Source organism: Alosa pseudoharengus, unplaced genomic scaffold (genome assembly GCF_046254945.1).
Source record: "Alosa pseudoharengus isolate Yale_2024_CS ecotype anadromous, Long Island Sound unplaced genomic scaffold, YU_APseudo_1.1 YU_APseudo_1.1_scf_8, whole genome shotgun sequence".
Classification (NCBI taxonomy): Eukaryota; Metazoa; Chordata; class Actinopteri; order Clupeiformes; family Clupeidae; genus Alosa; species Alosa pseudoharengus.
The window spans coordinates 24,641,734-24,664,373 of NW_027468870.1; the positions used below are offsets into that span (position 1 = coordinate 24,641,734).

General features: G+C 40.3%; 2 protein-coding genes across 2 annotated transcripts in view; both read right to left on the bottom strand.

The window, feature by feature from the left end:
• Positions 1-1,100: 1,100 nt before the first annotated feature.
• On the bottom strand, positions 1,101-12,783 carry micu2 (mitochondrial calcium uptake 2). Its single transcript, XM_076273816.1, has 12 exons — positions 12,576-12,783; positions 11,355-11,490; positions 10,692-10,723; positions 10,483-10,558; positions 10,134-10,181; positions 6,973-7,055; positions 4,661-4,717; positions 4,223-4,323; positions 3,702-3,873; positions 3,371-3,479; positions 2,815-2,972; positions 1,101-2,391 (listed from the first exon to the last, which is right to left on the bottom strand). Exons 1-12 carry the CDS (start codon positions 12,774-12,776, stop codon positions 2,290-2,292), a joined length of 1,275 nt encoding a protein of 424 aa, XP_076129931.1. The 5' UTR covers positions 12,777-12,783; the 3' UTR covers positions 1,101-2,289.
• Positions 12,784-18,697: 5,914 nt separating this feature from the next.
• Positions 18,698-22,640, bottom strand: part of sptbn4a (spectrin, beta, non-erythrocytic 4a) — a 36,372-nt gene continuing 32,429 nt past the window's right edge. Inside the window, exons 15-19 of the mRNA XM_076274933.1 lie at positions 22,271-22,331; positions 21,923-22,179; positions 20,578-20,748; positions 20,132-20,174; positions 18,698-18,967 (exon numbers count right to left, since the gene is read on the bottom strand). Of these exons, the coding sequence (XP_076131048.1) occupies positions 18,698-18,967; positions 20,132-20,174; positions 20,578-20,748; positions 21,923-22,179; positions 22,271-22,331 (802 nt within the window). The remainder of the gene's footprint in view (positions 18,968-20,131; positions 20,175-20,577; positions 20,749-21,922; positions 22,180-22,270; positions 22,332-22,640) is intronic.

Below are 22,640 nucleotides of genomic sequence, written 5' to 3' on the forward strand. Positions count from 1 at the left end.
CTTATCTATCATCTATCTATCATCAGAGCAAAACTCCATCGACTGGCGTGCGTAATTGTGGTCCTTGAAAATACTTTAGAAACTATGTGCACTTTAGTAGATGGCAGTCCTTCTCCAGCTCACATCCTGCTGCTTGCAAGACAGGTTGGCCTGATTAAGTAAAATGTATAAAATACCATGAAGATGAAATGCCACATATCAATCTCTGTCATCTTCCCAATGATAGTGAGCAAATCACATCTCTCTTTTTAAAAGGATTTTATTGATTTTACAGGTAAACACACATCTACAAAACATAATCTCTCTGAAGTATCAACTTTGACTATTTTGATGATAATATAATAATATTGGCTTGAATACAGGTTTACTTTTGAGTTATCTTGAAAGCCAGGTACAGGTTCCCACCTATATTTCATTGACATTTCAAGACTTTTTCATAACTTGTAAAGAACTCTTAATATGTTCATTATTTTCACAATCTGGTACACAGAATTGCACACTTCATTCTAGTTTAGGCTTTAATACTGAAGGAAATTAAACGACCTTTTCTGTTCCTTTTTGGATAGGTTAGAACTATGTGAATTAAAGTACAAAAAACTGCATCACACTACAGAAATGTACAGATCAAAATACGATCCTGGGAGAGCACAATAACAATTTCATTATATCTACGTGGAAGTGCCATGATTTTTCCAAAACTTTCAAAAAACACACTGAATTTCATGACTTTCCCTTGTTTTTAAAATGGAATAAATTTTGTTTATTTCCAGGGCCGTGGGGACCTAACCTGGAAAAATCCAAACTCATTCAAAGTTTGCAGGTGTTGCTGGTTCTGTTTATCACAACAAGTTTCCGTTTAATCTTCCCCTCTCGTCGCTGATAGGCCTGACATTTTTCTTGTCTGAGGGAAACCGTTATGAACTTTGGTATTCCAGACTAGATCTCCCTGAAAGAACATCTAGGTGGGCGGGACCAGGCTAGTGGGGACCCTGCAGGTATCAGATTTATTTATTTATTTGTTTGTTTATTTTGGGTAGTGTAAGACAGAGGATTGCAGCTTAATGATGTATACATCACAACTACATCAAAACACCACACGATTTATAGTTATAAAGAGCATTTTAATGCTACATTTGTTATTTGTACCAAACCAGTTAGACACATTTATGACAACCGAAACACACATACCAAATTAATTTCTGCATGATTTTAAACGAAAGTGAGTAGTAAACACACAAAATAACTCATAATATAGACATTTTAATGTCTAAAACAGGGCATGACTTCTAGTTTATAGAGGTTCTGGTTAAAAAGCAGCCACACATGCCTTAAGTTGTGATAAATTCAAGTGCAAAGAAAAACATTTGTCAACAGATCATCCACAGGTTGAAGTTCACATAAACCAATACACCAAAAATGTAAACTCACATACGCAGGTTAGATAGCATTTTTGTAGAGGAACAGCCAAAAAACAATGAACAGAGTTCATTTAGATTCTGTGTCATTGTCCTTGAAAACAGTGGGAGTCTTTTGACAGTGGTTTCTAGAAAGTTGGGACAGATGGCACTGATGTCACCTTAAAAACAAGCGCTTTGTCAAAGTCCTTAAAACAAAGTGCCAAAGGATTGTTGTAAACTTGGTCAAACGGTCATCCATTAACTCTCTTTGGTATCTCAGAAATAATTTCAGCTTTGAAGTGCATTGCACAAACCAAACCAAAGCAAAACAACAACAAAAACAAAAACTATCATAATTTGATAGTCATAGGCCTAGTGGCTGATGTTTTCCTAAAGTTGGTCAGTGGTCAAGCTGAAACAACAACTTCAAACATGTAGGTCAACAAATTGAATATTCGATAAAGGGTAAACACACTTGCTCAAAATAGTATATTCAGCATTAACTCATCTCATCTGAAGCGGATGACTTGTCTTTCGCTGTGAAGCTAAGCAGTGAACTTGCCTCAACATATCTGCACAACCACACACAATACTCTTTTATTTTCAGTACATCCACCATGGTGTTACATGTCTTATTATTACAGGGCTCTTGTTTAGCATCCCGACAGGATGAAGCATGGATATATACAGTATCTTGAGCAAATCCCAATAATAATTAAATCAGTACACATCTAATTTCCCTTTTCCTTTTATGCTTCAGGTCTAGACATGGATTGGCTTTTCTTGTCATCTTTTAGAATAATGTCATGCGGAGAGATTAGCATGACCACACCCCTGTGAGTCCCAGGTCACCTGGAGTCAGGCCACACCTGATCCCCGTCCTCTGTCCCGGTCAAAATGGACTGCCAGTTTCTCTCAGAGCCTCCTGGGCGCCTTTCAGAGTCTCCCTCTTCACACAACGCCAGTAGCCAGAGAGGCCATGGTTGGGCTGGACCTGCGCACGCACACACACACACACACACACACACACACACGCACACGCACACGCACACGCACATAAACACTGAACTCAGCTGAAAGTCTTCTTATCGGCTTTAGCAGCATTCAAATGTCTGGTTACGGTGGCACAGTAGGTTAAGCTAATGTTAGCACATGTCTGGTTACGGTGGCACAGTAGGTTAAGCTAATGTTAGCACATGTCTGGTTACGGTGGCACAGTAGGTTAAGCTAATGTTAGCATATGTCTGGTTACGGTGGCACAGTAGGTTAAGCTAATGTTAGCATATGTCTGGTTACGGTGGCACAGTAGGACAAGCTAATGTTAGCACATGTCTGGTTACGGTGGCACAGTAGGATAAGCTAATGTTAGCACATGTCTGGTTACGGTGGCACAGTAGGTTAAGCGGAGAGCCTTTACCCTCAGTCCCCGCAGGACCCTGTCCGTCATCACGCCGATGAACTCCTTGTGGCTCAGGCAGTTGTCTCCGTCCATGTCGAAGATCTTGAACACAGTGTCCAGGACGTTCTCGGACAGCTCGTGGCCTGTGGCTATCTTCACAGCTCTCTTAAACTGGGCTGCATTTCAGAGGAGAGGACACAGGAAGAAGCTGTCCGTCAGTCTCAGTGACAAAGCTCCAATCAGAGGGTAACTGCCCAGTAAACAAAAACAATTTAAATCTAATACACATTTTTTTTACATTACATTCCACAATTACTACACAATTTGCATGTATTCAAGAAAGGAATTAATGAGTTGAACTTTTCTGCTATACATGGTACACTCTCTGCCCAATGAAAATGCAGAGAAAGACAGGGTGCATGATGAAAAAAGAGATCTTCATCAGTTCTCAATATTGGCCAACCCAATCCATTCAATTATCTATTCAATGAACATATAGGGACAGAAGTGGTGCTAAGACATTTACTTTTAATAAAAATTAAATGATATCCAACATAGTAGACTAGAACATTACCCATTCCAATTGGTCGGTTAGCTTCACTGATCATCTTAACCGTAAAGGCAAAGTCCTCCAGGTTATTGGTGAACAGACAGAAGGCTTTAAACTCAGCAAATGATATACTCTGAAGGAGAGACAAACCAAGATAAAAACCCTGCAGGTGAGCACACATCACACATAGACTCTGGGAGTCGATATAACCTCCCATGCCTCCTTATTTCACACCAAAACGTAACTTCCAGTTTCTACATTCCTCATTCCAGTACTTCTCACTGTATGTTACATAATGCTACGTAACTGAGCATGCATTGTGTGTGTGTGTGTGTGTGTGTGTGAACTCCAGCACCTGGCCAGTGGGGATCCTCTTTCTCATATTCTCCCAGTAGGCCTCGTTATCCTCTTCGTTGGTGTAGTGCAGCAGCCACTCGGCAAAGTCCTCCCTGCGCATGGTGTCCATGCCCTTGGAGAACTGCAGGAACTCCATCTCATGCACTTCCGCCTGCAAGTCCTCCATAAATCTGAAACAGAAAAAGATAAAAAAAAAAAGAATCAGTTAAGATGAAATGATTTTTATATTAAAAGATGTTATTGTCACAGTAAGAGGGTGCAAGGGATTTAAAAATAAAATCAATCAAAAAAAAAGATGATTAACTTTAATTGTATCCCAGAGGCACAATGTGCTCGTAGAAGTCAATTAACGCCAAACAAATGAAAAACAATGAGGCTCACACACATGCCTCCAACAGATTAGCATCTTCCTAAATATATCCTGGCAGGCAATGATCTCAATAAGTCTTGAATGAGACTTTCACAGCACATGCTAATAATCTGTCAGTGGAGAGCAGCCCAGAGGACAAGAGGATTCACCTGCTGAATTCTTTGTACTGAAGCTTCTTCTTGCCATCGCGTCCGAAGAAGAAAGCCTGCAGGGTGGTGCTCACCTCCTCTGTGTCCTCAGTGGTCACATTCTGTTAGGCAGGACAGGTGCAGTTCACAGGCCATTTATTTTACATTTATTATTAATGAACACTGTCAAGCGAACAGAGAATGTGTAAGTACTCTACAGCGACTCTAGGCGATACCCACAATTGGTAGGTGAGAATGCACTTTAGTGAGGGTGCCTGATTAGCTGAATTTGGACCATTGTGGAAACGGAGCTGTTCAGAGCAGAGCCCACGGGAGCTCAGAATGTAAACCAGCTAAATTAAGCTTTTCAAAAATGGTCCTGTTACAGAGGTTCTCTCAAGTACCACAGGGCATAACTAAAAGAATATCACAGGGCGAGAGAGAGAGGATATTGTTTACCTCAGTGATACTTTCAGGAAGATTCTTCGTTTTTCTTTTCGCAAGGATTTTCTTCAACTATAAAGACAAAAAAACTCAACTTTATACCCACATGTTACATTGACAAGTCAAAATCTATCAAGTTGAGCGAGATCTTCTAAAATCAGATCATTGCGTATCTCTACTTACCCTTCTGATATATCCACATTAAAGCAGCAATAAGAAATGTACATAAAATAACAGGGTGTTAAGTTCCGATCAAATGACTACAGAGAGGTTTATTCAGTGAAAAGTCTTATAACAGTAAGGGGGCACATGCAATATTTCCATTCAGCTTGATTGTTAATTGTTTGACTAGCTTATGAAAAATCCCTCTGTTCACTCACACATGCATACAGTAGCACATGATGGGACACTTGTCACTCTTGGCAACCTTTCAAGCTATGACACAGGAAAGGGAAACTTGAGAGGCCAAAGCCACTTGGCAGTGCACTCTTTTAAGTGTCTCAGAGGGGCTTTTCCTCACTCAGCCTTTTATTTTATCTATGTGTGCTTTACATTCAGATCAATAACTCAGCTGGAGACACAGAGAAGTGTGTTACAATAAACAAACAACTTATTCCAAACACATGCTTTACCTGTCACGATATTCTCCATCAATATGAAAAACAAAAGCTACCGTTGATGACAAGACAAGACCATTGACGAGCTGAGATGAACTACAGTGCAACCGGAAAGTATTCAGGCCTTTTCAAGTTCTCCACATTTTGTTATATTTCAGACTCATGAAATGGATTCAATTCAGGTTTTTTTCTCATCAATCTACACACAATACTCCAACACTCCACAAAAAAATCAGGCGTTTGGAGTGTTTTGTAAATTTATTAAAAATAAAAGTGAGATGCTTCTACAACTTGATTAGAGTCCACCTGTGCCTAAATTAATTCATTGCCCATTACAGGCCAACATCTCGTTTTATAAGGTCTCACAGTTGATGGTGTATGTCAGAGTGAAAACCAAGCCACAAGGTCGAGCACGGTAGCCTCCATTATTCTCAACTGGAAAAGTTTGAAACAACTAACAGTCTTCCTAGATCTGCCCACTCAGCCAAACTGAGTAATTCGGGACAAAAGGGCTTTGACTGGTAACCAAGGACGTAATGGTCACTATGAATGAGATTCAGAGTTCCTTTGAGAGGATGAGAGAAGCATAAAGAAGGACAAACATCAGTGTAGCTTCGTGCCTAGTTTGTTCCACACACCATTGGGAATTGTGGCCAAATAGTTCAGTCTTTGTTTCATCAGCCTAGATGATTTTACTTGTCATGGTATGAGAGTCGTTCAGGTGCTTTTTGGCAAACTCCTGGCAAAAAATGGCCTCCATCTGTCCACTCTACCATAAAGGCCTAATTGGTGGAGTGCTGCACTGATTTTTGTCCTTCTTTACGCTTCTCTCATCCTCTCAAAGGAACTCTGGATCTCATTCATAGTGACCATTGGGTCCTTGCTTACCTGTCTGACCAAAGCCCTGCATCCTGGATTACTCAGTTTGGCTGAGCGGCCAGATCTAGGAAGACTGTTAGTTGTTTCAAACTTTTCCAGTTGAGAATAATGGAGGCTACCTTGCTCTTGGGCACTTTCAATGCTACAGAAATGTTCTTGTATCCTTCCCCAGATCTGTGTCTTAACACAACCCTGTCTCACAGGTCTACGGACAATTCTCTTGACCTTGTCGCTTGGTTTTCACTCTGACATATACCATCAACTGTGAGACTGTATATAAAGAGATGTCTACTGTACCTCTCCTAATAATGGCCAATGAATTAATTTAGGCACAGGTGGACTCTAATCAAGTTGTAGAAGCATCTTAAAGACCATTGTAAGTAGGATGCACCAGAGATCAATTGCAACAAAAATGGTCTGAATACTTATGTAAATTGAATATTTCAGACTTTTATTTTTCATATATTTACAAAACACTCCAAACACCTGATTTTTTGTGGAGTGTTAGAGTATTGTTTGTAGATTGATGAGAGAAAAAATGAACTGAATCCATTTTAAGATGAGCCTAAAACATAACAAAATGTGGAAAACTTGAAAGGGTCTGAATACTTTCCGGTTGCACTGTATATCAACACCTGTCATTGATAATATACTACCACACTTCTGTGGTTCTTTCAAATAATAATGAACTCTGTTGTGCCTCTTTCATTTCATGCATACACATAAGAAGGTGTTAGGATGTGGTTCAATGGCATTAGGGATTTTAGCATGTGGAGACACAGTAATACACACACAATCAAAGTCATTTTAGAACAAGTTAAAATGACCTACCTTTGCAAACTCCTTTTTGTCCACATGCTCATTGCCATCGATATCAAGCATTTTGAAAGCTATATGAAATCCAGTGTGAGGCTCTGGAATCACAATGCAGGGCTTGGTAAAGCAACTCACATAGCCTTTCTAAGTCGGGCTACACCGTGCGCACCGTGTTCTGTTCACAAAGTCTACTGTATGCTGCAACAATTAGCTTCCACTATAATCAATGGAACCGGCTACACCAGATGCACATTCGAGCGGAACGCTTCAGTTGCATGCCCAGTGTAGCCCGGCGGTTAATATCATCAGGGTCATTCCGTGTCAAATCACCCAGTGGCTGGCAGGTCACCCTCTCCCAAAAAATCTGAAAAAACTCACAGGTGTTTGTAGACCAAACCTATGCATAAATCTTAAATAGTATATCTGTATCACTAATGGTTCCAAAACTACAGCCCTTTGAAGTTTCAAGTCATTTTAAGCATCGTGGTGAACAATCCTTTTTGTTCAACTTCCAACATTATTGGCTCTTTTGGTATTTCACACACATTAGTGAAACTATGTGAATAGAAGTACATTTCCCTGTTGAATTTAACAATCCAATCAAATCAGGTGTATCTTGTGTAATTCCCCCTCTGCAAAGCTCTGAAAATGGCTATAAATTCATAATGTGAAAAAACATCACCACCTTTGAAGGCTTCTCATTCAAAAAGTATGTGACACAAATTCATCAGATTTTTTTCCCACTCATGTATGGATTATAAGGTCATGTCCATGCATTAACTTTGGTTGTTAACATTATCACATTGTCAGAGCATTTTTATTAAATTGGGCTTGATTTTCAAAAAGCCCGTTTTCATCTTCTCATTTCACCACGTGGACAGTTAACAGGATTTTTTTTAATTTTACCATATATCATTCTGTATGTGAGGAGCCTCTGCCCAAAATGTGGGCTTGTTGCTGAGTTTCTTCATTGAGATAAGATTTTTTACAAATATTGTCTATAAATCCACTGAATTTGTACTTTATCTGCAGTACCACTTTGCACCACATGTGGTGCTCTTTTAATACAATGGAAGTCAATGGAAGAGTAAGAGAGTCACTTGTTTGCTGCACATATCCAATCTAAACACACAGTTTATGGTTCATATGGTTCAAGTAAAAAGGGGTTTCTAAAATTCAGTGCATTGTCAGATGCATAAAAATCAATACTAACGATTTATCATCTTTTTACAAATGCCTCTTGGATCCACGAGTCCTCAAACCTTGTTATGAATACTTGTGATGAAAACACACATGGTCATCTTCATCAAGTGAAATACCTTGATGAACTGAATTTTAGAAACCCATTGTTTCTTGAATATGTTCCTTTATGACATTCATTTTCCAACTTCTTTCCCAGATCACATGGAGACAAAGCACTGATCTCCATCTTGATACTCTTTGTCTATGTATCACAGAGGACTGCATCCCATGCATATGACGATGGATATAGACTTTGCCTAACCAGTTGGCTAGTAATTATTAAAGTACTCACATAGGCACTGATAGGTTAAAGCTGGTGTAGAAAACTCATTACAAAGATGGTAATTAAATCTTGCTGCATGTATGATGACCAGTCAGTCTTATGTGTGTATAATTTACTTGATCGATCAGTTTATTTTCTTTAATTAAGATTTATGTATGAGTAGTATGTTGTTCATGTTGCAATAATTATTTGGACCAATTCAACTATGAACCATAAACTGTGTGTTTAGATTGGATATGTGCAGCAAACAAGTGACTCTCTTACTCTTCCATTGACTTCCATTGTATTAAAAGAGCACCACATGTGGTGCAAAGTGGTACTGCAGATCCAGTACAAATTCAGTGGATTTATAGACAATATTTAAAAAAAATCTTATCTCAATGAAGAAACTCAGCAACAAGCCCACATTTTGGGCAGATGATCCTCACATACAGAATGATAAATGGTAAATTTAAAAAAAATCCTGTTAACTGTCCACGTGGTGAAATGAGAAGATGAAAAAAGGCTTTTTGAAAATCAGGCCCAATTTTAAAAAAATGCTCTGAAAATATGAAAATGATAACAACCAAAGTTAATGCACGGACAGGACCTTATAATACATATATGTGTAGGAAAAAAATCTGATGAATTTGTGTCACATACTTTCTGAATGAGAAGCCCTCAAAAGTGATGATGTCTTTTCACATTATGAATTTATAGCCATTTTCAGAGCTTTGCAGAGGGGAAAGTACACAAGATACGCCTGATCCGATTGGATTTTTTAATTCAACAGGAAAATGTACTTCTATTCACATAGTTTCACTAATGTGTGTGAAATACCAAAAGAGCCAATAATGCTGGAAGTTAAACAAAAAGGATTGTTCACCACAATGCTTAAAATGACTTGAAGTTTCAAAGGGCTGTAGTTTTGCAACGATTAGTTATCCAGATATACTATTTAAGATCTATGCATGGATTTGGTCTACAAACACCTGTGATTTTTTTCAGATTTTTTCGGAGAGGGTCACCTGCCAAATTGTGCTGAAATTGGGTGATTTCACACGGAATGACCCATCAACAAACACTGCTAATAGCTTCCCAATAGCAAAGTGAAGCGCTTGCTGACAGATCTCTGATCATTACATTTTTTGTGGTGGGGATGAAAGGTTTTACAAGTCCATTCCACAACATTTTGTTGTTAAACCCTCTTTTCAAGATAATAGCATAACTAAATAGTACTAATAACAGAGTACTAATAATAGTAATAATAATGAGAGTCTTAGAGTCTTAACTTCTCATCCCCTCGTCATTAAACTGCATACCAAGACCACAGAGGAACCAGTCAGCAAACACTTCATTGCACCATTAAAGGACAACTGTATAACAGGACTCAACTCGTCAACTATAATTATGCCAATACACTAGGTAAGACATGCAAGGGCCATGCATTTCCCCAAGAGACAGGAGCAACAGAATCACACCATCAAGGCAACTCATAAGAGCATCTGTGCTTACGTTCCGCACTAGATCATCCACTGAGCCGAATTTAGTTTACTGGGGCAGCAGAGTTATTCATCAGATCGAGTCAAAGTAAGGTTAGATGATGTTCAGTGAAGTTCACAGAGCCATCACATCAACTTGCTACCCTGTGCTGTTATAATTAGACACTTACTGGTGATAATGGTCAGCAGAAACAAGTACTCTGTGTAGGAGATCAGGCCTGGGGAGATGAGAGAGAGAGAGAGAGAGAGAAAGAAAGAAAGAATGAAAGAAAGAAAGAGAGTGAAAAACATGCCTCATTATAGTCATCTCACAAAATGAAGGAGTAAAGAGAGAGTAAGAGGGCTGGCACAGAGCTCTGCAGGAGCCTCTCTTCAAACGAGCCTATCGGATGGACCTGGTGGGCTCATCTTTTCTCTGGATTAAACCGTAGAGAGGTGCTCGTTCAGGAACCATCTCTGAGTTCATAGACCGTGTGTCTGTGTGTGTGTGTGTGTGTGTGTGTGTGTGTGTGTGCTCACCATCATCACCAAAGTTCCTGAATAAGTTGTTTCCAGCCTTAGCCCGTGATGCAGTGTTCATCATTATGTCAACTTCCTGAAAGGGTTCAAACAGAATTTGGAAACATCAAAGCTCTGAGATATATATATATATATATATATATACACATTTCTAATGAGACTTCCAGGAAGATCCAGTACAATCAGCAAAGACGAAACAACAAGCTCACCTTTTTGGTTAAGACTTTCTTTTGTAGTTTACCTGTAAACATACAATGTGCATATGTCAAATCAAAGTTAGACACAGCTACACTTCAAAGTAGCAACTTTAGTTGCACAAACAGTAGCTTCAGGACTTAAAAACATTATAATTCTGTCCCTGTTTATTTTATTTTTTTTTAACTTTGTGAGGGGTTTTACTGCCTTTATACTGTTCGCATTTCTTTGGCCCTGACATTTTGCATCAAGCTTAATCTACAAGCATTTACATTTCTTTCATCGAAACTGTAGGACATTTACCAGGATGACAAGTGCAGTTATGTAAGGTCTACATAATTTCAGCTAGTGTGTTTACTGTGAATGGAAGAAGGGCCTCTGAGGAAAAACTCACTTTTGAAGGAGAATGCCCTAGTATGCAGTTTGTAAACATTTGACACCAGGACAAAGGTTGGTCTCTGCACTATGCTCCTGCAGTGGCAGCTGACCATTACTGCACCGACCCTTCTTTTTAAGAAATTAAACAGGCCTTCTCAGAGTAAGCAGGTTAACTAAATTGTTCTCTTTCTCACTCCGAGTTTGACAGAGATTAAAAATGAAAAGGTAGATGGAATTACAAATGAAGAGGCTCTTTCATCACAGATGGACAGGTTTCTACAGGACAGTAGCCTACTTACGGTCAACAACCTCCAGGAGGACAGAGAAGAGAAAGTCTCGTGGAGTCATGTAAGGTTCCATTTCGTACATCAATGAGGCAAACTGGTTGAAGCGCATTCGCCTTGGCGACATATTAGGCGTGGGGAACTCAGCCTCCTAAAACAAGAGGTTCCACTTTCAGATTATGAAATGCATCCACCGAATAAGTAGGCTAGGCCAATTATTTCACACAACATCAACATGATCAACGTATTAATTCTTTCACACAAACATAAGGGTATTTGTGGGCGTTTTTGGGATGCCATGCTGTTGGAGGTGCAACAAACGCTGCATTGCCATTGAGATCACAGTAAGGAGCTGGCTCAAGGGTTATACAAGTATTTTGTCGTGTTTAGTTGTATAACGAAAGCACAGTTTTTATAGCCATCCATGTGTGTTCACTTCTGGCTCCTGGTAACTGGGCTATTTGACGTCTTTAGAACACTAACATATCGGAGGTGTCAAATGTTGATCCTAGATTCTTTGACGTCAATCACTCCTAGCTTTATGATATATTTCTATTGTCTATTCAAAGTAAAGTGCCTGTTTCGAAGTTAACTGATTGTCAAATCAACCAAAAATCCGATATTGTTTGCACTTCAAGTGCTCTGACGTATAAGTTTGTGTGAAAGAATGATTTGTGCTGCATTGATCTCACCTTAGGCCTACTGTATGTGCCTACATTACATCTGCCTTCCTCAGTTCAGGTGCGAATAGCCTACATTTAACACGCTATTAACTACGAAAGACGGACGCAGCAATAACTTTCCAACGTGATGAGACATACCCGCAGACAAAGTATGACGGCAGTCCACACACCTGAGGTGGAATGCCGTGCCCATGTCAAGGTATGGGTGTGTTAGTAACCTATACCCAGCAAACACATACCTTTAAGGAACGTTCCCTAGGTTATCTGAAGGTAATATGCCTACCTTTAGGGAACCTTCCCTGAACATTCCCTAAAGGTATTACCTTCAGAAAACATTTACGGAACGTCATCTGGACACGAACAACAACAACAGGATCAGGAAAAAAGGCAGTAGCTACTATATGTCCGCAACGCCTTCAAAACTCACATCAAAATGCTTTTTCACCTTTAACTTCATAGTGATTTTTATCATCAATTGTTCGACTTTTAGTGCGCGCAGCTACCTAGGATAGCCTTGGAAATAACTTTGCAACTATGTTACTGTTTACATTACCTTCTCTTCCTCTGCTGCGTGGACGGTGTGTGACAAAAACTTCCAGGTCGGTGCATGGTGATTATAGAAAAATAACAGCCCCCCTCCGACGATAGATCCTAAAGCAGTAGTGCCAACTGCGCGGTGCAGAGACGGGGTTTTGGACCAGGATCTCCGTAGAAAGTTTCGCACACCTATACCGACCCAGCGCCAGGTCGCCATCTTTTTACATAGACGAAGTTTATGCTCCTCCTTTTCTTGGTAGTAAACTGACAGGACACGCACATAGATAAGTGGCTCAATACTGCCCCGTACCGTTCATCGTTCGTATTATGGCTCATTAGAAAAATACACAGAAGACTGGAAATATCGCTACAAAGATTGCTGAAATATTATAAGTACCCCAAGTCTGTTCACAACCATTGACAGCAGTCACCAACAGTGAAATATTTTGAATTAAATCTGAGTTAGGCTACTCTTAGAGACAATTTAGTAAAATATCACATCATATAAAGCAACAGGATTCTTTTTTCTCACGACATTGATCTGTAAAACTTACAATAACACTCTTATTGCAAACAAGTAGGCTAACCAAAGGTCTTTGCATTAAATAATACATGTAAATGCATCAATTTGAATGTCTTGAGTAGACACTCTGAACTAAATAATATTTGTCCCACAAACTGAGATATTTTCCAGTATCTATCTAGCATTTAACAACACAGTGCTTTGGATAAAAGAGTCAGCTAAATTACTAAATGTAAATGTAAAGCAATATGATAGTGTGTTGCTGTTAATGCATGTCAGTGGAAGTCACAGTGCCCTACTAGCTCCATGCCAGAGCAGGTCCAGGTCTTTACCAGATGATCTGTTTATGGATGACCCGAGGAAGAACACTTGCAGGTTAACCAAACATGAAGGCAAATAAGTGGCAATGTTGATTTCAAATAAGACACGCAAGCTGTTTGATATATACAACCTGTATTTATGAATCTGTGAAGGTATCAGCACAGAGATGTTTTTGTTCTTTTTTTCTCATTTTAAATGACAAATCTCAGTTACACATGTCATCTGTTTCTTTCACAGTCCTTCTGTACACAGTCATCATCAGCCCTGTCCAGGAGGGGCCCAGCTAGTAGCCAGCACTGGGACCGATCTGGCCCTGCTCTGGGGGTACTGAAGGAGTAGAACCCTTTATAAACATGCACAGCTGTTGCATAGAAATCGCCTCTATATTCTCGTTCATGCAACTTAGTAGTGTTTTTCTTCTATGTTCCTCATATGAAATGGCTTACTTGATTGGTTTCAAGCTGAAGAGTCCACTTAGAGTCCATATATCTTTACTGGGGGATATATCTTGTGGAGTAAAATTGACAGTAGTCTTTGACTTTTTAAGCAACTAAGCTTTGAATAATAATAGAAAATCTTATCAGGGCAAGCTTGGTGGTGGTGCTGCAGGGTGTATGGCAAACAAACAGAAACTGAATTTCACAAACAACAAACATAGAGCAGGTTGGTGTCCACATCTGTGAGAGCAAAAGGTTGTGGTCCAAGCAGGATTCTGATTCCCATAGTTCCTTGTACACTGAAAGGGTGTGTTGGTGGCCTGTGGCCGTAAGTGTGTGTCGGACAGTGCTGTCCGTACCCGCTATGATGCCACCTGTCTCAGTGGAGGGGGTTTTAGGGGGTTTGGTGCGAACATAAAAACAAGGGGCTCAGAGTCTGTGTTAGGATGATAGTCTTCATCCTTTTTCCCTCACTTCCAATGGGATGTTGATTTCTTGTTTTTGTTTATTCTTTTTCTTTTTGTAGGGGAGAACATTGTGCTTTTTTTGTGTCAAAGACGTTCTGGGGAGAATCTGTAGCCTTGACTGGATTCGTAAGGTTGTTCCATTCGTTTTTTATTCACATTGAGCCTGGCTCCAGGAAGTCCCTTTTGTCGAGTCAAGCTCACACCCCCCCCCCCCTACCCCTCCAAATGATCAACATCAGTGGGTGCAGAGGAGACAGACATGGATGGTAGAGACAGGGGAAAAGGGGAACAGCATCAATCAATCACATGGCAGCCACATTCTATTATAATCGGACCTGTTGCCACAGTAAAGTCAGGGAGTTTTCCTTTGAATGACAAATTTGGGGGGGAAAAGACATACAAGGAGCTGTGCAAAAGTTGTGCAATACTAGATACATATGTCAGGTGTTCTCATAAACCCTGCTTCGCCACAGCGCAATGGAGAGGGCAGTGTGGAGGTGCAAAAATCAAAAGCTTGCATGAGTGTCTCTTATCTTCTGTTGGATATTTTCCACATTAAATTCCATAGAGTACAATTCTATTCTGCCCTGCGCAGTTGTCTGGGTGGACATAGCATTTTTTTTATATTCACTTTAGATCAATACTTCATCAGCAGAGTTAGAGCTACACAATACTGCATAAAAATAATTCATTTTATACCAATATACACACTGTACACTGGTGAGATCCAGATGTCACGGAATGAAAATGTCTTAAATTCCATCCCCCCTCCCCAACAGAAAACAACAACAATTACTTTTGTTTCAATACATTTTTTTAAAGACCAGCCCTTCAGTTAATCGACTAGTGATTGATTCGCGTCTCCAAGCCATAACAGCAGGGGTCTCACAATGAGTAGGAATAGGGAGGTGCTTGCAGAAACTCTGCCATGTGTTAGGAAAACAAGGGGTGGACGTCCCTAAGGTAATGCTAGTGGCCTCAATCTATAATGAGATTCTCCAATGCCAATCACAGCCGTTGTCCTGGGAGACACCAGGGGAGTCTACTGGTGAAGGACTGCAAGTCCTTCCCCATAAATCTTTGCCTGGAAAGCTGTTGTACGGAGAGAGCCATGGAGAATAACCTGGCATCCTCACTCATTTAAGTAACACAGTTTAGACTACCTTAAGAGTACCTGCTTTTGTTCAATGGGAAATGCCAACTTGGAATGATTCCGATTTTTCTAAATATAATAAAACGGTGAGGGGTCCAAATCTACTACCACAGTAAGCCAAAAGCACAGAGGGCAATGAGTTTCAGCTGACATAGCTTACTTGGACACTGTACATTCCTCAACTACACAGTATGTCTGTTTACACAACTCTACATGATATACTGACAGTTTGCTGTATGTGTGATCACTGTTAAAGGGTTTCACTGGGAATTCCCATAGCTCCTCTATCACTAATGCTTGTCTGTGTGGTACAGTGGCGTGTCTCTTTAAGTACAACCTAGGGTGAAGTGTATTGGCAAACAACACTTGTAACATCAGTCCCCTTTCCTGTTTGATGGTAGTGTTTGGTTTTGCGTCTTTTTGGAGTGAACATACATGTGAAGCCCATAGCAGCAGAAATGGCTGTATCGTTAGCCAAAAGACATCATTAAAATGTAATTTACAAAGCGCTATGTTCAATTTATTTTCTTTTGAAAAAGCAGTATATTGTTGTGACTGCAGTGTTTGCAAGGGGTTTGTGATTCAGAAGGGTTGGTGAATAACTGGTCTACTAAATTGTCTGACACACAAAGCTATAAAGTAGATAAACATTTGACAGAGACTTTTTAAGGCTGCAATCCTGTAGTTGGCAATAATAATCAGTATTTTCACTTATTCCAGCACCATTCATAATTTTCTAGTGAAGTGGCTGCTCTCTAATACCCAATAAAGGAACAGGACATGTTCACTGTGTTTTATGCATGCGGAGATGTGTGAGATATGAATTTACTTTCCATTATGCTGACCATGTAACACTGAGGTAAATAGAAATGGTGTCTTGTGAAAATAGTTTTGCCCCCTTACAAACACACCACTCCACCTTTTTAGTGAAGCAAGTGTTCTGGAACTCTGAACAATTTTGCAAGAGAAAACATCTAGAATGTTGATCTTGTGGCATGATGGAAACAACTATCATGCAATAGTATGAGTGAAATTGTTTGCCTCTTCTCTCAGTTTGGTCTTCGTGTTCAAGGATAGGGTTCAAACTGGGAGTTTTTTGTATAGCCTAGACCAATGCAAGTGATTCTCCATGAGGCATTCACCTTGCCCCAATGAAATAAATAAATAAACTATAATTAAAATAACTAATTGAATGCATATGAATAGTTCTGGCAGGCAGGAAAACCACCACAAATGTGGCTGTAAAAAGAGTAAGCAAACATTCATTCCCTGACAGCGCGAGTGAGAGAGCATCAGAGATGCCACACACAATGCAAGCAGCAACTTCATCTGAAAATGAATTAAACTCCATCACACAGCTAAAAAACAAACAAAAGACAACAGCAACAGTAACAAAACACCCCACTGACCTACAGTGAAGGAGAATCAGACACACCCTGGTCATAGCATTCGCTGTTACTGACCAGTGGTTTAGCTACAAGATATGTAAAAAAAGTATGACAAAAACCTGATAAGCAGTGTTAAGTGAAGAAAGAGCTTTTCCCTGCATACAACGTGGTAAATGCATTTTTAACAATATCTAATTGAAGTGACTGACTCTCGTTTTTTACATTTTACTGAATATAGCCAGCCATGAATACACATTTAGCTTGCTGTGTTGTATATTTTTTACAAATGGAAAAAGAGGTTGGTTTTCAACTGATTACAGCTTGTTGGATTGGATTTACTAGTGTACACACACAGGCACACACACATTCACACATACATTAGTGTCAACACAGATGTACACATGTACACACAGATGAACACAATCATGTGCATTTGTGAATTGTTGTGTAAAGCATTGGATGCTAAGACAACCCACCTCTGATTTCATTATTAACTAGTAAACTGTCTCAAAAGGTACAATCCAGGGACAGCTTGGAGAAGCCAAAGATGTCCTTAGTAGGCAAGCTATCTACTTATAATGGGTAAGACTTGTTGTCTATCTTGAATGTTGATTTGATTATGTTACCTAATTACTGTAATGACAATATTACGATTTCCAGGTTTCCCTACATACAGGATGTTCACATTTTCTTGCAGGTTTTCCTCCCCACATATTTCATTGGAAAAGCATAATGCTCAAGGTTAGTACAGGTCTGGCAGCATGGTATCCTAAAACACGACAAATTTTAAGACAAAAGACTACCCAACATTTTTTTTTGAAGGGAAACACGCCCATAGAATAGAAGAATAGACACGCCCAGTACAAATACACTACAGAGGAAACATAAAGGTATGTGGTCCGCCAACCTTCCCCCACCCCTTTAAGTTATATCACTGCAGTGCTGCCCTTTAAGGTGTTAAGTTGTAGTTAAGAATAAATACACACTGCTACAAGTATACAATGTGTGTACCCCACTGAAACCTCTGGAATCTTTAGATGATCTGCAAAGAAATGGAGTGAAGCTGATCGTTTGGTTCCCATGATGTAATAGCATTCTATTTTTCTTGTGAAGTGGGTAGACACATGCTACGTATGGGTTATATTATCACAAGGTGTGTGTGTGTGTGTGTGTGTGTGTGTGTGTGTGTGTGTGTGTGTGTCTGTGTGTCTGTGTGTGTGGGTGTGCGCTTTTGTTAGTGGCTTCAGTATCACTGGAAGATGCAAATCTGCTAAATCAAAGTACACTGACAGAATAAAAAAAAACTTGGAAGAACTGTAGAACTGTAGATTTTACACACCACATCACATAAATAATAACTATTTAAAGCAACCAATGTGTATACACTGCTCCAGAAAACAACAAAAAAGATTGTTTTTTTCCTGCATTTTGGGGTACTTCACCATCTCCAAAGGCTTGAATAGTCTTCAGAAGAGCATACCTAGAAATACTGTGTGGTAATATAGAGTGATGTATACCCATAGTTAGCTTATTATGATGTGGACACACGCACATTACACAGCCACACCCGGGCAGAAATTCAAACAGAGAGAGCAAAGTAATGTGGGCAGACAGAGGGAGAAGAGTTGTGTGAAAGAGAAAGCAAGAGAGACTGAAAGAGGGATAAACTTTGAAAAATAAACCTTCCTCTTTCACCTCTGCTCAGATAAATGGCTGGGTAGGTGAACAGATGGATAGATAAATAAATAAATAGATAGATAGATAGACAGATAAGATAGCTAGATAGATCAATTGATAGATAGATTGACTGACTGGTAGATGGATAACCTCTCACACGAGTGACTATGTATCATTTGCTCCTGCCAGAAGTGCTCGACCCTGGGTCCCGGCCCTCCACCCTCTCCGACATGTCGACTTTTTCCGAGCCGTCAGCCTTTTCCGAGCCGTCGCCTCTCTCCGAGCGGTCGGCTCCCTCGGACCGGTCAGCTCCTTCCGAGCGCACATTCAGCTCCGACTTGTCTGGGTCTGTGGACGAGGTGGTGGGCTTCTCCCACTTGATGATGTCTTCGTGCTCCTTCAGGGAGGCGTTGATGCTGGACACCCACTTCTTGAACTCCTCCTGCGGGGGAGATGGTCGGGTGAGTCAGTTAGAGCAAAAGCTCCCTGTGCAGTGCTCCCCTTCAATATATGTCCACCATCTGTCCCTGCTCTCCACACCTAACTGAACCCTCTCCATTGGCTTTACTTGCCTGACACAGCCCATAAAGAGCACTACTAATGACTTCAATAGGGGAGCTAAGATAGAGTATTGCGTTGGAGTAGAGTTTCTCTATCCTGATCCTGAAGGCCCTACATATACATACTGTCTCTCTATCCCTGTTCCAGGTACAGTGGTTTAAGATCAGTGCATTACGATGCACTAGGTATGCTAATTAAGAGTGCTACTGACTAGGTATGCAGAGCAGAGGAAGATAGAATCCTACAGAGCAAGGGCAGACTGATAACAACAGAGAGCTACTGCCCATGGCTATTTAGAATCAGGGAGGGAGCAGCTACATTCTAGCCATGAATTTATGGATGCATTCTTCTGAAAAGATGAACCACTCTAGTGACATGCCTGGCATATCAATATCACTGTGTACATATTGATAGACTTCAATTAAAAAATATATTTTTTTTCTGTGTGGTGAAGCAAGTTTTAAGGGGAATGTATCCTTGTAAGTAACATTGTTGTCTGAAAGGTTGTGCTTGATGAGAGTTTCATTTGCGTATTTGGAAACAATATGGCCCCTACAAATAATAACCAAAAAGTCTAAAAAGTGACCTGAACACAGGTTGGCAGATTCTGAAATCCATTCTTAAAAGTGCTATGTGGAGTTCTTTTAGATTGAAACATTTAAAAAAAATGACCTACAGTAGACATACAGAATAAGAAACAACCATTTTGACATGACGTCAAAACACAGTTGATATCCACTAAAGTTAGCATGCAAACCAGTGGCCGTCAGCCCAGCTCTGTTGCACTGTCACTTTGTACCCCGAGTGGCGCTAGATTAAAAATAATGTATGTCAATGGAAGAGTGGTGTGTGGTTGCGTTTAACAAAACTCCTCCTGAACTCTGCATAGCACCTAGGATCTTAACAATGGAAACATGGTTGAGTGAATTTACTTTTGCCACACACACACACACACACACACACACACACACACACACACACACACACACACACACACACACACACACACACACACAGATGAGACAAGGACAAAGGGCGTCCTTACCTCATCCTTGGCCAGGAAAATATAGTCATCTGAATTTGGGACTCTGTGAAGAAGAAATAGAGCTGTGTTGAGTGTTGCTGACTTAGACCAGAACGCTACGGGTGTCTTGTCGCCCTATGATCCAAGGTGCTATATGTGTATTATCATATTTACAGTTTTAATCATTATTTGAACCATGTGCAGTACATGAGGTCATGTTATTGTCTCAAGAGTATTCTTTTTTTCATTTATTTTACAACCTATTTGTTGGGTATGGAATAAACATAATTATTTACTCCAAATAGTTTAGATCAAAATATTATTTTTGAGATAAAATATGGGAGCATATTTGTTTTAAGTGTTCAGGTTATTGCAAATTCAGTCAATTGATTCTTCTTAAACTACTCATTTACTCCTTTTTGAACTTTTGAACCAGTTGGTTCTTTTTTTTCTCTCTTAAGTCTTACTTCAGGATGAAGGCGTTTTTCTTCTTCTTGTATCCATTCGTACTGTCACAGGTACAGGTGTTGAGGTTGAGTAGTGGCTCGTCATTGTATGGCGTGGTGGTGTGTCGGGCATCCTTGTAGAAACCAATCTCTCCCTTGGTGAGCACACAGTAGAGGTTCACCCAGGACTTGCTGTGGAGGGAACACAGATGGAGACATAGTCAAACTTTAAAAATGTAATCTCCTTACCAATCTATTAAAATACATCAATTTACTTCACATCGGATCACGTCCTTATCGACCCAAGTAGCAAATTTAAGAAACCAGGTTCTGGAAAAAAATATTTTTGATCAGACGTGAATGTACTGATGAGCACTTTAACTACTACTAGTCCTCCTTCACAGATTGTGTGGCCTGTAATGCAGCTTCTAACCAGCAGGGGGAGTAAGCTTATCTATTGTCGCTTTACTGCACTAATCCTTCCTGTTTGTAAATGGCTCTCCCTTGCACACATTAGGAATGCTAAATGTAGCATGGCTATGAAAATGAGAAGGAAAAGAGGAAAGAGTTAATAGTGGTCACAGAGCCAGTCACTGTGGCCCTAATACTTCAATGCAAAGCTTTCTTCATCTAGAGTTTTTATAACACCTCTTCTTCAGCAAAGAGCCTGGTGCAGTGGGACTTGATATATGCTAGTTTTACTTACGATTTTACTTGCCCCCCCAAAATGACATTCTCGTCGTGCTTGGGCTGTATGGATGCAGTCAACTGTTGTCCATCTACTTTTGAACGGCATTCTTTCAAGCCCAGTTCACAACCTACTGAGCCTCTTGTCAAGCACAAAGACCTTACAGGAGAGGTACCCTATAGAGTTCCTTAAGGGGCCCTCTGATGCCCCACTGCTCTGACAGCCTTGTATTATGCAGTCCTTAGTGAGCATGTCTCCAAGGTATGTTGTTGGGGCTGTTATACATGGCATATTTGCTTGAGTATAATCTTAGGCATAGATTGTGTGTTTCCAATTTTTAAATATTCATATTCCATTCATTGTTAATTAAATCATTGGCTAAAAGAGCACAGAATATGGATAGTATGTTTTTGGTCTGGACCATCCATGGAGTTTTTACCTAAGGCCCTAGTTGAGACCCTGTTGATGTCATAGGCCTACATATGCTGTCACTCAAACACAGATACTCCGTACATGCTATAAAACAAAGAGGACAGCTTGAGGACAGGAGTAAACTTTAGTACCAGTAATCTGAGTAATTTAGTTGCTCCTAACATTGACTGTGCTGATGTGCTGTAGTGATGGATTTGTGTCTGTATTGTGCTGGGTGCAGCAGAGTCCTTGTGGGGATTCTGTTACCTGTTGGGACTCTTCTCCTTGCCCTCAGGTTCGTGCTTGCGGTAGAGAAAGCCCTCCACCTGGACGGTGTGGCTGGGGATAGCTGGCACAGCGAGCGCACTCTGGGCGGGCGCCGATCGAGAGCGGCGGGTCGTCTCCTCGGGCTCTTTGGGCCTCGGCCTCCTCCGAGGTTTGGGCCGGTCCCTCGCCCGCGGGCGGTCTAGGCGGCCACATGGTGCTGAGAGAACACTGGGGGGCCGGTACACTTCCCCTCGGGCCTGTAGGAGTTCAGGAACCATTTTCAATACATTTTCCATACATTTTTATTCATATGGATTATCCACATTTAACTATAGATATATCACTTACTTGTGCTGCCTCTCTTTCTTGAACCTGCTCAACAATCTCAGCCATTGTGGAGCGTTTATCCCTAAAAACATCAAAGGACACCCAGTCAGAAGGTTGTACAAGTTCAAGTTATGCAAAAAACACTAGAAAAACATACTAGAAATTTGTAGCATGACATAGGAAGCTATTGAAAGCTAAAGCACACATTGTTAGTGAGCAGTCAGTTATAAGTAGATAATGGTTGTTAATATGGGTAATCATTTTACAACTACCCTTAAGCACAAAATATAGAATTATCTTAGTCCTCTTTCTCCCCATGGGATGCATGAGCTAGATTGCCTAGTGTGGGGGTGTGGGTAATGTTAGCCACTTTTTCTAACCTCTGTTTGCA

Coding starts and splice junctions, on each gene's coding strand:
- micu2 (XM_076273816.1), bottom strand. CDS start 12,776: ATGGCGACCTGGCGCTGGGTCGGTATAGGTGTGCGAAACTTTCTACGG. Junction 3,480..3,701: donor AGAGGATCCCCACTGGCCAG/GTGCTGGAGTTC, acceptor TCTCTCCTTCAG/AGTATATCATTTGCTGAGTT. Junction 2,973..3,370: donor TAACCGACCAATTGGAATGG/GTAATGTTCTAG, acceptor TCTGAAATGCAG/CCCAGTTTAAGAGAGCTGTG.